We start from the raw sequence: 15,418 nt of genomic DNA, 5'->3' as shown, positions 1-15,418 counted from the left end.
GTAGATTTAAGCCTTATTTATCAAAAAGGAGGATTTTTTTTTTATGCTTCAATTACACTCTAGTAGTTTATTTTATACAACAGCAGAAGATTTAAGTGTGTCTATAAAAAGCACAGCTAATCTGAATTTCAAAAAAAAAAAAAAAAATTTAGTAATGGTCACCATTTTCAAAACAATAAAAATCTTCTAATAAAACGTATTACTTACATAAATAGTATATTTATCCTTCTTTTTTTTTTTTTTTTTTTTTTTTTTTTTTTTTTGTTATTATTGTTGTAATGGACACAGATTTGCCTGTAAATAATATTATAGATCCCCCGACAGAGCAAACAAGAGAGGATATAGTGATGGAAGAAAATGCTGAGCCTGTTCAACCAGTTTTGACAAACAATAATCAAGAACCAGCAGAAACGATCTTGTCTGAAAATAGCGTCATTCCATTGGAGTCTTCTGATACTATAATCAATGAAACTGTGATCAATGAAAATATAATAGGTGAAAATAGAACAAATGAAAATACTGAAAGTGAAAATACTGTAAATGAAGATACTTTAGGTGAAAATACGAAAGACGAGAATACTACAAGTGAAAACATTTTGAATGAAAATAGTACAGGTGAAATTATTGCAAGCGATAATGCTACAAATGATATTGCTGTAAATGACAACATTGCAATTGACAATACTGTAAATGACACTACTATAACTGAAAATACTTTAAATGACAATACTGCAAATGAAAACACAGTTAGTCAAGACGAGGCAAATGAGGCTGAGTCAACACAGATAGAAGAAGCAAAGGATTCCGAACATGTTGCACCCATGGAAGAAATAAACCATGATGCAACAAATACTCCCTTATTAAGTGCGCCTGCTTCCTGGCAGCTTCCTGTCACGGCCTTTGTTCAACAAAGCCCTCAACAACAAAAGCTAAATGATCCAGCTGTTAATAAAGCTAATTTAAGGAAAGAACGTTTAGAAGCTCGCATTAAAGAATCGAAATATGACATAGAGGCTTGGTCCAGTTTAATGAATGATGCTCAACAAACTGGTGATTTACAAATCATTCGTGATGTTTATGAACGTTTCTTAAAAGTTTTTCCCACTTCAGTAAGTTTTCTTTTTTTTTTCCTCCTCCCCCTTTCTAAAGTGCTTTATTTAATTCTCACATATCTATATAAACTTAAGCCAAAGCACTGGCTTGCTTATCTTGAATTAGAACTCAAATATTCCAATTTTAATGAAGTGGAGGCTTTATTTACACGTTGTCTTAAAACGGTTTTATCTGTCGACGTTTGGAAGTTTTATCTTGGTTATATTCGTCGTATTAATCTTGGAGAAAGTGGTTCTGCTGTAACTCCTGAAGCAAGAGGTATTATCGAAAAAGCCTATGAATACGTATTAGGTAACGTGGGTATTGACAAAGATGCTGGGCCTATTTGGGCAGATTACATTTATTTCTTAAAATCTGCAGAGGTATATACATATATACATATAACGAGAAGAAAATTATAATCTTATTTGTATTTATATAATATGATTAGACTTCAAATACATGGGAAGAACAACGTAAGATGGATTCAATGCGTCGTGCTTACCAAAAAGCTGTAACAATCCCTTTAAATAACGTTGAACACCTCTGGAAAGAATATGATCAATGGGAAAACAACTTGAATCGTTTAACAGTAAAGTTTATAGAAAACAAAAAAAAAAAAAAAAAGGCTATACATCCATATACTGATAATTCTTAATTAGGCAAAGAAATTTTTGGGTGAAAAATCTTCAGCTTATATGACTGCACGTACTGCTTTACGTGAAATGAAGTTACATACAGATAATATCAATGTAAACACAGTTGCTTCACCACCTCAGTGGACTCTAAACGAAATCGAGCAATTAGATTTATGGAAAAAATATATTGAATGGGAAAAGAGTGACCCTTTACAACTAGAAGATGAGACGGCTATTATGGATCGTGTTGCTTATGCTTATCAACAAGCCTTTTTGGTTCTTCGACTGTATCCTGAAATATGGTATAGTTTTGCCAGCTATTATCAAGAACATAATAAAGCTGAAAAGGCTCTCTCTGTCTTGAAGCAAGGTATCGAGATTTTACCAACCAGTTTATTATTAAATTTTTATTATGTGGAACTATGTGAATCTAGAAGACAGTTGGATGATGTACGACAAGCCTATGATCAACTTATTGTCAAATTAGATGAAGAAATTGATACTTTAAAGAAAGCAGCTCAAGAGGAGATGGATAAAATTCAACAAAGGGCTGATGCAGAACGTGCCTCAATGAATTTATCCGATGATATTGACGGCGAATTAAGAGAACAGTTACGTGTTCGTGAAAAGCAATTTAAGAAAGAACAGGAGGCCATTGAAAAAAAGATGACTGAGCGTGTAGATATGATTGCTCGTGCTTGTTCATTAGTTTGGATCAATTATATGCGTTTCGCACGTCGTACAGATGGCATCAAGAGTGCACGCGCTTTATTTTCTAGAGCACGTAAGGCAACAAACTCAACTTACCATGTCTATGTAGCGGATGCCTTGATGGAATATCATAATTCAAAAGACGCAACTATTGCCGGTAAAGTCTTTAGTTTGGGCCAAAAGACATATGGTGATAATCCTGATTTTATTTGTCAATACCTGGATTTTTTGATTCAAATGAATGACGATAATAATACACGTGCTTTATTTGAAAGAACTTTGGCTACTATGCCTGCTGAAATGGCTGCTCCTATTTGGCTTAAATTTTTGAATTATGAAAATAAATATGGTGATTTGGCATCTGTACAAAATATTCAAAAAAGACGTATAGAGGCACTTGCTAATCCTAATATCAATATGATGGAGTCCTTTTTGAAAAGGTATTGCTATTTAGATATTCATACTATTGAAGAACAAGAGTTGGGATCCTTGGCTCGTAAACAGCTATTGCAGGGTATGGTTGAAATAGATATGAATCTTTCTGTACAACAACAACAACAACAACAACAGCAACAGCATCAACAACAGCAGCCACAGCAGCAAGAACAGATGTCACAACAGGGGCAACGACAGTTACTTAAGGATAATCAAAAGAGGCCTCTTCTAGAACCTGTTCATCCTGAACGTTATCCTAGACCCGATTTTGGACAATGGCAAAGCTTTAAACCTAGTGCTCATCCTACAAGTGGGTCACCCATCATTACCACTGTAGTTCCTAGTACTCCCCCTAATTTGACTACACAAGAAAAACAGCAACAAACCAAAATGGAACCTATTGTTCAAGTTAATCCTATGATGGCCATACCTCAACAGCAACAACAACAACAACAACAACAACAGCAACAGCAGCAACAACAACAGCAGCAGCAACAACAACAACAACAACAACAACAGCAGCAGCAGCAGCAGCAGCCTTCTACACCCAGTCAACAAGCTTTGCCACCCCCACCACTGCCGTCATCATCGTCATCATCATCGACACAACTAATAGGTAATTGGAACGCTAATACAGGTATGATGCCATCAGCACCAGCACCTCCATTGCCTCTACCCGATGCTGTTGCTTATTTTGTATCTAATTTACCACCTGCTCAAACCTTTAATGGACCTATGATTCCACCTAATGAACTTGTAGACCTTTTACGTAACATTATCATACCCTTACCACCACCACCACCACCATCACAACAACAACATTCTCAACAGGGCCCTAACCTACAACAACAAAGATCATTTATTTCCCCCAACAAGTCCTCATCTAATAGAGGAGGAGGAAATTATGGTAACAATAGCCGTTCTAATAGTGGTAGTGGACGTAACAGCGGATATAATAAACGTACTGGAACTACCCCCATGCGTGGAAATAAGCCAAATATGAAACGAAGAAATAGAGATGATTATGAAGATGATTATCAATCTCACAAAGGTAAGAGAAAAAAAAATATTCTTCCTCTCATTTTTATTATTAACTTTTTGAGTTATTTTAAGGTATTGGGCCAAATAGGCCACCAGACTTTGATTTATTCAGACAAAGACAACAAAAGAGACACAGAGATGATCCACCTTATTAAAATCATGTTTGTTCGATTTTTAATAAAACTGATTGTATAAGTCCCAAATTATTGTAACCATTAAATTAAGTAAATGCAAAGAAATATCTTTTATTTTTATTTATATAACAAAATAAAATTGCTTTATATAATAAACAAGCAATATGTATATATATTTTTTTTTAAGTTTCCTTTTTTAATATATGTAAGGAGGACAATAAAATATTAATTAACTTTGCTTATTGACCACCACGAAGACGAAGAACCAAGTGAAGAGTAGACTCTTTTTGAATGTTATAATCGCTCAAAGAACGACCATCTTCAAGCTGTTTACCAGCGAAAATAAGACGTTGTTGGTCAGGAGGAATACCTTCCTTATCTTGAATCTTTTGCTTAACGTTTTCGATAGAATCAGAAGATTCCACTTCAAGGGTAATAGTCTTACCAGTAAGAGTCTTGACAAAGATTTGCATACCACCACGGAGACGAAGAACCAAGTGAAGAGTAGATTCTTTTTGAATGTTATAATCACTCAAAGAACGACCATCTTCAAGCTGTTTACCAGCGAAAATAAGACGTTGTTGGTCAGGAGGAATACCTTCCTTATCTTGAATCTTTTGCTTAACGTTTTCGATAGAATCAGAAGATTCTACTTCAAGGGTAATAGTCTTACCAGTAAGAGTCTTGACAAAGATTTGCATACCACCACGGAGACGAAGAACCAAGTGAAGAGTAGATTCTTTTTGAATGTTATAATCACTCAAAGAACGACCATCTTCAAGCTGTTTACCAGCGAAAATAAGACGTTGTTGGTCAGGAGGAATACCTTCCTTATCTTGAATCTTTTGCTTAACGTTTTCGATAGAATCAGAAGATTCTACTTCAAGGGTAATAGTCTTACCAGTAAGAGTCTTAACGAAAATTTGCATTTTATAAATAAAGAATAATAATAATAATAAACTGAAAAAAAAGAAAAAAGGAAAAAGGGAAATTGATAAGAAAATAAAAAAAAAAGAATATTTATATGCTAAAAATGACGATAAAAAAACAGAACTGCGGCATATACGGAAGAATTTAATTGGTTAGTACTTTTCTAGAAACCGTCATTGGATGGATATTATAATAGTGTATAATTTTCTCTTTCTTAATTTCTCCTTTTATTTCTTTATGCCTATCAAATTAACATATCATATTCTTTATTTAGTTTAAATATGTAATCTATTTTATCTCTTTTTTTTTATTATATTAAAGCTTGTTTTTCTTTGATTAAAAAGTTCGGGATTAATAAAAAAAAATCCCCGTAGTGTAAAGGATGAAAATTAATCATTTTCACTAAAAAAAAAATGGTTTCATAAATCGGTAACAAAAGTCATTTGTTTAGCTATATTTTAGTCATCTCTGTAATACATAACATATATTATGAAAAAGCAGGGATTTTCTTATAAACAAATATAAGCAATAATACACTGCTACACAGTAATATTTTATTGCCTTTTACAATATAAGAAAATAATAATAAACAATCTCCGCGTTGTTTCTATTATTATTACTATTTAATCTGCATAACAAATTCTTTATTAGTCTTCATAATACTCAGTACTAAATACGCGTATTAACACGCAAAATAAAATGTTTAAGGATCGTACTAAAAATGTTGTCAGTAAAGAAGTTAGATAATAACGATGAGCCCTCTCTAAAAAAAAGGAAAAGAAAAGACAATGAGCAATTTTTATATTAATAATACACTCCTTAAAATAAGATTTTCTTTTGTATAAGATTTCCCGTCATTTTCCTTTATTTTCTTATGAGTAAATAGAGCTAATCTAATGACACAAGCATAGTTGTAATATAATTATTCTTTTTATTTTACTTTATTTTATTTTTAAATGATATTACATGATTAAAACGTCACAAACTCAAAAATAATCTTCTTCACTGTTATCTTGATTGATTTTTTTCTTATTGCAACTTAATATGGTAAGAAGCGTGTCCACCAAAAAATAAAAAATAAAAAAAATAAAAATAATAAAAATAATAAAAAATTAAAAAAAATAAAAACCATTTTTTTTATACATCAATTTATCTATAGAAAATGGCTATTATTCAAAATGATAATGAACAAAATAAAGATGTTATAGTCTCAAATAATAATTTCGAAAGTGAAGTTGAAGATTCTGAAGCAGAGGATGAAGTTGAAGAAAATACAGAAGAAGGTAAATATGTTACGCTGTGTTAAAATTATTTTATTAAATTTAGTTACAACTTAGGCCTTCTTGATGAATATCCTGATGATGCAGAAGTAAATTTTATACTAATTATGAATTAAGTATTTGATTCATACTATATTACTTAGGACATCGACTGTATTCATATGCGTGTTACTAGCATTCCAAATCTTCGTTTGGAAAGATTTAATAATCTCCAGGTAAAAACAAGATATTGCAATAATCACAAATAGATAGGCTCATACTCTCTCTCTCTCTCTCTCTCTCTTTAAGAGTATTTGTCTTCGTCAAAATTTAATTATTGATATTGAAGGTCTTGACTCTTTATCTCAACTAAAAGAACTTGATTTATATGATAACAAAATCTCTCACATGCGTGGATTAAATAATTTAACCCAATTAAGGTATGAAGAGAATAAACTAAACGGAAATTACATTAATATAGGTAAATAGGAGTCTTGATCTCTCTTTCAACAAGATTAAACATATTAAAAATATCGATCGACTCACTGAGCTTACTGATCTTTATTTTGTCAGTAACAAAATATCAAAAATTGAGAATTTAAACACACAGATCAACATTACGAATCTTGAATTGGGGGCTAATCGCATTAGAGTTATTGAAAATTTGGATAATCTTTCTAATTTGACTCAATTATGGTTAGGAAAAAATAAAATTACTAAATTAGAGGTAATTATTTTTTTTTTTTTTTTTTTTTTTTTTTTTTTTTGCAATCATGTATTTATGTATATTGCATTGGTAGGGTTTAAGCGCTTTGAAAAACTTGAGATCTTTAAGCATTCAAAGTAATCGATTGACAAAGATTGAAGGACTAGAGGAATTACATAATTTAGAGGAATTATATATGAGTCATAATGCTATCGAAAAACTTGAAGGTTTGGAGCATAATGTATGTATGCAATGTGAATTGTATAAACAGTAAATACTAATGTAACTTGTAATATAGCTGAGATTGAATACGTTGGATATTGCTAATAACTTGTTAACTCGAATTGAGAATTTGTCTCATTTACCCAATTTGGAGGAATTTTGGGCTAATAACAATAAATTCGATGTTGAATGTTATGATCAAGTAGAAAAAGAATTAGGTTCAATCAAGACATTGCATACAGTCTATCTGGAAGGCAATCCAATGCATCTTAAAAACAGAGCAACATATCGTAATAAAATCAGACTTGCTTTACCTAACATTAAACAAATTGATGCAACGTAAGTAAAAATGAATTATATTTACAAAATTGCTTTTTTTTTTTTCTTATAAAAAAAAACAAATTTTTATTCCTTATAGACCTGTTAAATAAAGAAGATTATCCAATTAAATGGATGCATTATATAAAAAAATAGTGGCTTATTTATGTATCATATTATATGTGTGTATATAGTGATTTGTAGAGGAGAAAGAGGAAAGTTTGGTGTAGTGTATATGTGTGTGTATTCATATTGATATTAGTTTGCTGTATTTTTTTTTCCCTTTTTTTTTTTATTTATTATTTTTTCTTATTTTTTATTTTTTATTTTTCATTTTTTCTTATTTTCCTTTTATTACATTTTGACTTCTATAACGTTGGAAATAAATAATTGATATATGTTTAGTTCAACAACACAGCCACCACCGTCATCCCTTCCTCTACCTAGTAATAATGACCATTTACAAACAAGACCTTATGTTAATAACTACTATTCTTTACAAGAAGAAAAAGAGTATGCAAAACTAAACAATACTGGTAATAGTTTCATTCGTCATTCCGAAGAACATTGTACATATAATACCACAACTACTGATGGCTATGCAGTAAGACCACAACAATATCCATTGTATTCCCATATAAAAAGAGAAATTCCCTCTTCACTAAATAATATATTACCACCTTTAACTTCAGCAAAATCAGTAACAGACGAATTACCAGAACCGTGGTATACTAACAAGCATAAATTAATAAGTACAACAACAGACACAATCAACAATGCAGAGTTAGGAGATACTAAAAAACATAAAAGACGAAAAGAAATGACTGCTTTAATGGAAGAATTAAATCAGGATTTTTTAAAGAAAAGAGAAAGGTACAATTAAAACTTTGATGTATATAAATACATGTATTAATTATTAATATACAATTGTAGACTTTATGTAGAAAAGTTAGATTCAATTAATCAAGAATTGAAAGATATTCATCGAAGTAAAATAAATACGGAAATTAATTATATTAAATGTTTAACCGAATTGTTATGTAACAGATAAACATGCATTATATCTGGATGGTTTAAGGGATTTAGAATTGATGAGGCAAAAGATGATTCATGATAGCTTATTACTTAGAGAATATCAAAATCAAGTAACTGATAATCAATTTCGATTAGAAATATACCAAGCTGAAGAAGAATATACTGTAATTATACATAAATAAATAGATATATCTACATGTATTTGCATGTATTGAAAAGCTGATTTTTTTTTATTTGTTATATAGGCCGAAACACAAGAAATAAGAGAAAGATTATTCAATGTATTAGAGGAGAAAAGGAAGAAATTAAAAGAAGATAAAGATAATTGCGAATTGAATTATGGTAAATAAAAAATAGGGGAAGGGGCAAAAAAAAGAAGAAGAAGAAGAAAAAAACAATCTAATATAAAATGATAGATGTTATATTAGATCCACAATTAAGAGTACATAAACGTAATTTACGTAAAAGAGGATCTGATCATGCAGAAAATAAAACAAATAAAAAGAAACAAATGACTGGGCCATCACTTGTATTTAAATTAAAAGAAGACGATATATTATCTGATTTACAATTGATGAGAGTGGTATGTGAAAAAAAAGTCAAAATGACGTAGTATAACATTTTATTTTAACTTTCTTTTTAGGGTTTGAGTTCATCTTCAGCACAAACAGCCAGTAGTAGCAGCAGCAGTAATAGCAGTACTGTAATTGGAAGTCCGACAGCCAAGAGAGCTTCGTCGACAAATAAAAAAAAGTAAATTATTTTTTCTAATTTATTCATTATGGAACAAACTAAAATAAAAAATAAAATAAAAATGTTAATATTTTACACTATTGTTTTCTAAAAAAAAAAAAAAAAAAAGAATGATATTCATTTACATGAAGGAGGGAGGAGGGGAGAATACTCAATGAATTCAATAATAATATGGATTTTTTAAAGTGTTGTTGGGACAGATTCAAAACCTTCTGCAAACGTAACAAGCATCACTGTTTCCTTATCAACACTCACTGTCTAAAGCTGTTATGACTGCATCCTATTTGTATTTTTAAGTATCATAAGTTTCGACTTTAATAATACTACTAGCATGTTAATAATGTAATATAAACTTGCCATCTCAACTCAACACGGTAAGAATAGGCTTTGAAGCATCAATATTGTACTATCTATAGCCTTAGTTAGCTTACCATACTTTCTTGTGGCCACAGGTTTATTAAAGAGTATATGAGTTCAATCTTATGTGTTAGAATTATTACATCTTAAATATCACTCACTTTAAATGGTTACCATCTTCCTACTATTCTCTCCACCACTCGTAAATTATAGTGCTTTCTTGGACGGTAGTCTTTTGGATTTATAATGGGTGTTCTGATTATCTCACATAAAGTCTCTTTGATCGATTTCTTCAGTACATAATATGTTGAATAACTTTTTTTTTTTTTTTTTTTTTTTTTTTTTTTTTTTTTTTTTTTTTTTTTTTTTTTTTTACAACAATTAACAATAGATGGTCAAGCTTCTTTAGGACTTCATCACTAAATGGACCCCTTAAAAGATTCATATGTCATTGTGTGTGATCTCAATAATACCAAGTTTCCTAAGGCTAAACAAATCAGTCATAAAGGTTAATTCAAATATGTACTGTTTTTATTAGTATGTCTTTATAAGTACCCTATTTTTTTAATTGACTCAACAACAAGGACATGGTCTCTTTAAGTTTTATCTCTTCCTTATCTTCTGCTTGTTATTCTTATAAAATTTTCTTTTCTTCTTCTTCTACTTTCTGTAATATTCTCTTTTGTCTCTTATTTGAAAAACCTGTACTTCCAATTATATACACCCCAGATATGTGTTTATTTTGCGTATTGTTTTAATTAGTTAAAGGTTATTCCATGATGTGTGTGTGTGTGTGGGGTGAGGCTTAGAAAGATATAGGGAATGAAAAGGGGAAAAGTTTTTTTTTTGTTATTATATTTAAAGGAAGATAAAGCATGATTCAGAGAGCAAGTATCACATTTTCAGTCTTTGTTTCGGTAATTTCAACCACTTTCTTAAAATGTATTGTTTGCTAAACTTTTTTATATATTTTTTATGAGGAGCACAACAACAGATGTATAAATGATCTAGACCGAGAATCATTATTTGGCTTCATAGTAAATGAGTATGGCTCATACAGTCTAGCTATATCAATAATAGTGTATTATCTACTACTACATAAACTTTATTATAAAACTCGACAAATCCTTTCTTATTTTAAAGCATTATTAATAAACTACATATCAAGTGCACATTTTCATGTATATATACATAATTATTCGATATTTATATAAATATATATATATATATCTGTTCCTATTTATATTCACTGCAAAAAAAAAAAAAAGCATAATGACAATATGATTCATTATACTCTCTATAAATAAACTAAAAGGATATATATTATACATTTCTTGTTTTCCTAATGTATTCAAATATAAGCCGCTATTTCTGTTCTATATTATGAGAAATACCAAATTTTATCTATATGCAAGCTAATTATTAAAAAAATAAGTAATTGACATAAGGTACAGGAGAATAGAAATCATATATGTATAATTTAGGTTATGATTACCTATTAGTTATTGTTAGTTTCTTTGTTTCCCTTACATAAGGCATGAAATGCATTAATTATATCCAATAGTAATCTTATCATAGATCAAAACTATATTTCTTTTCTTTTTCGTTAATTAGATTAAAGAATATCTATTAATATATAAAAAATAATATAAAAAACCAAGTAATTGCAAATACATGCATTCAGTTATGATATTCTGTACATTATCCTCGGATTTATATCATTCATGAATATTACAGGTAAAACTAATAAGCAGATGCTACTCTATATAAATTAACATCTGTTATTAAGCATTTTTTTTTTATATACGTATTTATAAATATGCATTTTTCTTGTCTTCTTTTGTATAAGATACTATAGAAATATATATTTTTGATTTAATCTTAGTTATATACATATATATTTATATCTTATTCATAATGCATTCCATATATTATAACCAGGAGAGTATTCTCATTAACATTGTGTATTCTACTTTTTCTGTTTCTTTCTCTCGGGCCTTTTGGCAGTGGTTTTTGATATCATGAATATTTATTTTGGTCATTTATGCAGCCTTTCTTTCTCCTGGCTACTTTTCAAAGGTTACCAATATGTAATAAAGTTATAATATACTAAATCATAAAAAAAAAGGGTCCAAATTGCAAAAAAAAAAAAGAGGTATATAGAATTATAATCTAATGATAAATTCATATTTAGCTATTGCTTCTGTATAGTGTATTTACACATATATATATTAAGAGGAAAAAAAAGGTTTAGTCTATTCTCTTCTTTTTATTTCCTTTTAGTATACATAAGAAAAAGTTGAATTTAGTCATCTTTGTAAAGCCGTTTAATATTCCGGATTAGCAAAAGAAATAAAATAGAATAAATTATCCATAAATCTTTCCCTTTTCTTTTTCTGTATTTCTTCTCTAGACAAAGCATTACTATCATCTTTTAGTTCTTAATTTTTTGTTACTTATTCAAAACAATGTCTGGTAGAGGAACTGCATCACACAATTATCAGTATTTATCTAATTATTCAAATGCTATGGATCAAATTTGTTCAGAGTAATATTAAAATACAAATAGATGTATATAGTTATCAGTTAATGCCCTTTTTTTTTAACTTTTAGACAGCTTATACTTAAAATTCGTCAACAGCCTATTCAAACTCGTTTAAGCACTAATAACGAAAGAGGTAAATACAATGATATACATACATATATATAGGGGGCAGATGAGAAGGAGAAGGAGGAGGAGGAGGGGGGGGAAGAGTTTTTTTTTAACAGTGATATGTAGACCGTAGACCAGTAGACCCACCTCCAATTGTACAAATTGAGCTTGATAATTCAACCATGCAAGAAACTCAGTAAATAGAATGTTAATAAAGATGTTTATAAATGATAATATATCATAACCTTTTTTTTTCTTCCCATAATGTAGAGAATTTTTACAAAATCCATACATTTTTATGTGTGTTACATTAATTGATTCAAATACTCACGAAGAAATTATCAATACAGTAAATCAGAATAATATATTATCAGGACAAACTTCTTCTTCTATGTACAAATTAAAGGATGTAAACAATCACGGTATGTTAAATCATGAATAAATAAGCCTCCTCCAAAAAAAAAAGAGTCATATTCACTGTTTATTTTTCGTTTTAAATAAAAAAAAAGATGGCGGATTTTTTGTATTTGGAGATCTTTCTGTCAAATTGGAAGGCCAGTTCAAATTGAAGTTCTCCATGTTTGAAATTTCCAAAACAGGAGTAACTAATTTAAAATCGATTTATTCTAATATTTTTCAAGTCTATTCATCAAAGACTTTTCCTGGTGTCCTTGAGTCTACTTTCTTATCCCGTTCATTTTCAGACCAAGGTGTAAGAATTAGAATTCGAAAGGAGCACCGTGTACAAATGTATTTATTTAGAATGCTTACACACACACACACACCATTATATAAATAATTAATATTTTAAATGATATATAGGATGGGTACACGTAAAAGAAAATTATCAATACAAGAAGATACTCTTGAGTTAGTTGATACAACAAAGAATTCAAACAAACCATGTATTCAATCACTATTAACTACTCCTAATCATTTATCAGCAAATACAATTTCTCCTTGGTCAGTTTCTGCAGTAAATGATCATACATCAAGGAAAGGCCATCTAAAGAGTCGTATGAGTCATGTACCTCGTCATGACCGTCCTCGGTCTTTATTATCTTGTCAGCAGCCAATAATGACTAATGAAAGGCAAAGCAAGCGTAATAACACAGTACTTTATTCACCTCCTCATCAATTTTATGATCATCATAGCCGACTTGGCGGTTATTATGTTAATAAACACTATAACACCTTCTCCCATCCGAAGCATTATCAAGATAACAATCATAGTATGCCATCACCACCTCCCCAACTCTCTTTATTTAAATTAATAGACGATAGCAAAAGTTTTCATTCTAATACAGAAAAGGAGACTCTCTTGCTGCCCTTAAGAAGACAGTCAGCCGATTCTCATTATCCATCGACTCCTTCACTCGCTATTGATACACTATCATTACCTCGTCGCATGTCCTTACAGAAATATCAACATTCATCTCTTAGAAGAATTCTTTGTCCTCCTTCTAACCATTATCAACAGCCTTTATTATTAGATAATGAAGTTATCCAATTACCTCCTTTACGTTCTATTATATCTGACGTTAGTAGTCCATCACCCTCTTTATTCTTTATAACGAGTCATAATCAGAAACAACAACAAAATGAAGTTGTTGAAGTGAACGCTGCAGTCGCTATGATGCAATTAGCTTCTACTACTAATAAAAGACAAGATTAACATGAATTCTAGTCGTCGTTATTTATTATACAAGAAATAGTAATAATAATAATAATAAAAACTATCTATTCTATAGATCTTCTCTTTCTCTAATTTAATATTTTATTTAGACTTCATTTGTTTTTTAATTAATTTCTTTTTGTTGCTTTTCCTTTTTTCTTCTTTTTTCTTCGTTTCAATGTCTTCATAATACTCCTTTGTCTCCAAATGTCCCATTAAAAATAAAATTTCTTTTCTAAATTGATTAATACCAGAGTATCTTTTTGAACTGACAATGATGACATCCTGAATTGCATTATGATAACGCTTTATATCATTTTGTACTGTGATAACTCGTCTTGCTAAATTGGGCAGTATCATTAAATCTGACTTTGTTAATACGACTTGAAATTTGATATTTTGTCTAATATTATTAGTTAGTTAGTTTGTATATAAAATAAAAGATCTGCAGTTTCTACCTGTTTAACATTTCAAAAAACTCGGTATCTATTACTTTTACCCCATGTCTTGCATCAAGTACAACAAAAATCCTCTTTAAAGTCTTTCTTTTTGAAAAATAAGTTTCCATCTGGTAATAATAATAATAGAATTAAGTTGCACCCTTTCTATGAATAAATACATATAAAATTTACCAATTCTCTCCATTGTCGTCTTTCTTCTTCATCTACAAATGCAAACCCATATCCAGGCATATCAACCATAAAAAACAGTCTTCCAACATTAAAAAAATTAATTTGTTGAGTTAATCCTGGCTTATCTGATGTTCTGACAACGGTTGTTTCTGCCAAACTATTAATTAAACTTGATTTTCCAACATTAGATCTACCTACAAAAGCTATTTCATCTAGTGTTTCTTCTGGAAATGAACTTGCTTGTTTTGCTCCTGCATAAAAAGAGAGTAAAGGAAGCTTTTTTTTTTAAACAAAATAAGAATATCGTTGAAGTAAAATAGAGTGTATATATATATGTATATAGTGTATATATGTATACATATATATATATATTTTTTTTTTTCAATTTACAGAATAGTGGGGTTCATGTATTTGCCGTCTCCTTTTTGCTATTTCTTTATTTAAACCTCCATATCTTTGTGTTTTCGGTAATTTATTAAATCCAAGCCTTTCAAGTTTTTCATAGAGACTTGCGGGTGGTTGGATTTGTTTAAATCTCTGTCGATTAGATAATTGTGAAGTATTATCATTTTGAGTGAGATTGCAATTGTTTTTTGTAGCTAATGAAGAAAATGCTCGTATTGATAACTTATTTCTTTCTAATAGCCTTTCTTGTTTTAAAAAGGAGTTTAGTAATCTATATCTTTGCATCGTTGATATAAAAGAAAATAATAATAATAATAATAATAAAGAGTTGATTATCCGGGGCTCTTTCTTCCCCTTTTTACAACTATTTTAATACCAGCAAAAGAAAAAAAAAAAAAAAAAAAAAAAAAAGGAAATTCTAT

At 29.7% G+C, this 15,418-nt stretch overlaps 5 protein-coding genes across 5 annotated transcripts; 3 read left to right on the top strand and 2 right to left on the bottom strand.

Moving 5' to 3' along the window:
- The first annotated feature begins 249 nt into the window (after positions 1-249).
- On the top strand, positions 250-4,201 carry BX663DRAFT_234797 (uncharacterized protein). Its single transcript, XM_051521828.1, has 4 exons — positions 250-1,109; positions 1,188-1,475; positions 1,544-1,684; positions 1,755-4,201. Exons 1-4 carry the CDS (start codon positions 279-281, stop codon positions 4,110-4,112), a joined length of 3,618 nt encoding a protein of 1,205 aa, XP_051378715.1. The 5' UTR covers positions 250-278; the 3' UTR covers positions 4,113-4,201.
- Positions 4,140-5,014, bottom strand: BX663DRAFT_479670 (polyubiquitin). Its single transcript, XM_051524325.1, has one exon. It carries the CDS (start codon positions 4,978-4,980, stop codon positions 4,291-4,293), a length of 690 nt encoding a protein of 229 aa, XP_051378714.1. The 5' UTR covers positions 4,981-5,014; the 3' UTR covers positions 4,140-4,290.
- Positions 5,015-5,881: 867 nt separating this feature from the next.
- On the top strand, positions 5,882-9,348 carry BX663DRAFT_564532 (uncharacterized protein). Its single transcript, XM_051532051.1, has 14 exons — positions 5,882-6,028; positions 6,141-6,264; positions 6,319-6,350; positions 6,405-6,476; positions 6,550-6,680; positions 6,730-6,967; positions 7,041-7,187; positions 7,245-7,507; positions 7,892-8,359; positions 8,420-8,475; positions 8,534-8,685; positions 8,767-8,863; positions 8,938-9,104; positions 9,165-9,348. Exons 1-14 carry the CDS (start codon positions 6,026-6,028, stop codon positions 9,276-9,278), a joined length of 2,064 nt encoding a protein of 687 aa, XP_051378713.1. The 5' UTR covers positions 5,882-6,025; the 3' UTR covers positions 9,279-9,348.
- A 3,234-nt stretch (positions 9,349-12,582) lies between these two features.
- Positions 12,583-13,083, top strand: BX663DRAFT_442520 (velvet factor-domain-containing protein; the record flags this gene model as incomplete). Its single annotated transcript, XM_051523515.1, has 2 exons — positions 12,583-12,706; positions 12,794-13,083. 2 exons carry the CDS (start codon positions 12,583-12,585, stop codon positions 13,081-13,083), a joined length of 414 nt encoding a protein of 137 aa, XP_051378712.1.
- An 878-nt stretch (positions 13,084-13,961) lies between these two features.
- BX663DRAFT_523902 (P-loop containing nucleoside triphosphate hydrolase protein) lies at positions 13,962-15,306 on the bottom strand. The gene is made up of 4 exons (XM_051529571.1): positions 14,982-15,306; positions 14,592-14,867; positions 14,418-14,527; positions 13,962-14,362 (listed from the first exon to the last, which is right to left on the bottom strand). Exons 1-4 carry the CDS (start codon positions 15,279-15,281, stop codon positions 14,062-14,064), a joined length of 987 nt encoding a protein of 328 aa, XP_051378711.1. The 5' UTR covers positions 15,282-15,306; the 3' UTR covers positions 13,962-14,061.
- Between the last annotated feature and the right edge of the window lie 112 nt (positions 15,307-15,418).

The sequence above is a fragment of the Cokeromyces recurvatus genome (assembly GCF_025118155.1).
Source record: "Cokeromyces recurvatus strain NRRL 2243 chromosome Unknown BX663scaffold_37, whole genome shotgun sequence".
Taxonomy (NCBI): Eukaryota; Fungi; Mucoromycota; class Mucoromycetes; order Mucorales; family Mucoraceae; genus Cokeromyces; species Cokeromyces recurvatus.
The sequence above is the reverse complement of the archived record's forward strand: the minus strand, read 5'-3'. Positions and strand labels throughout refer to the sequence as shown.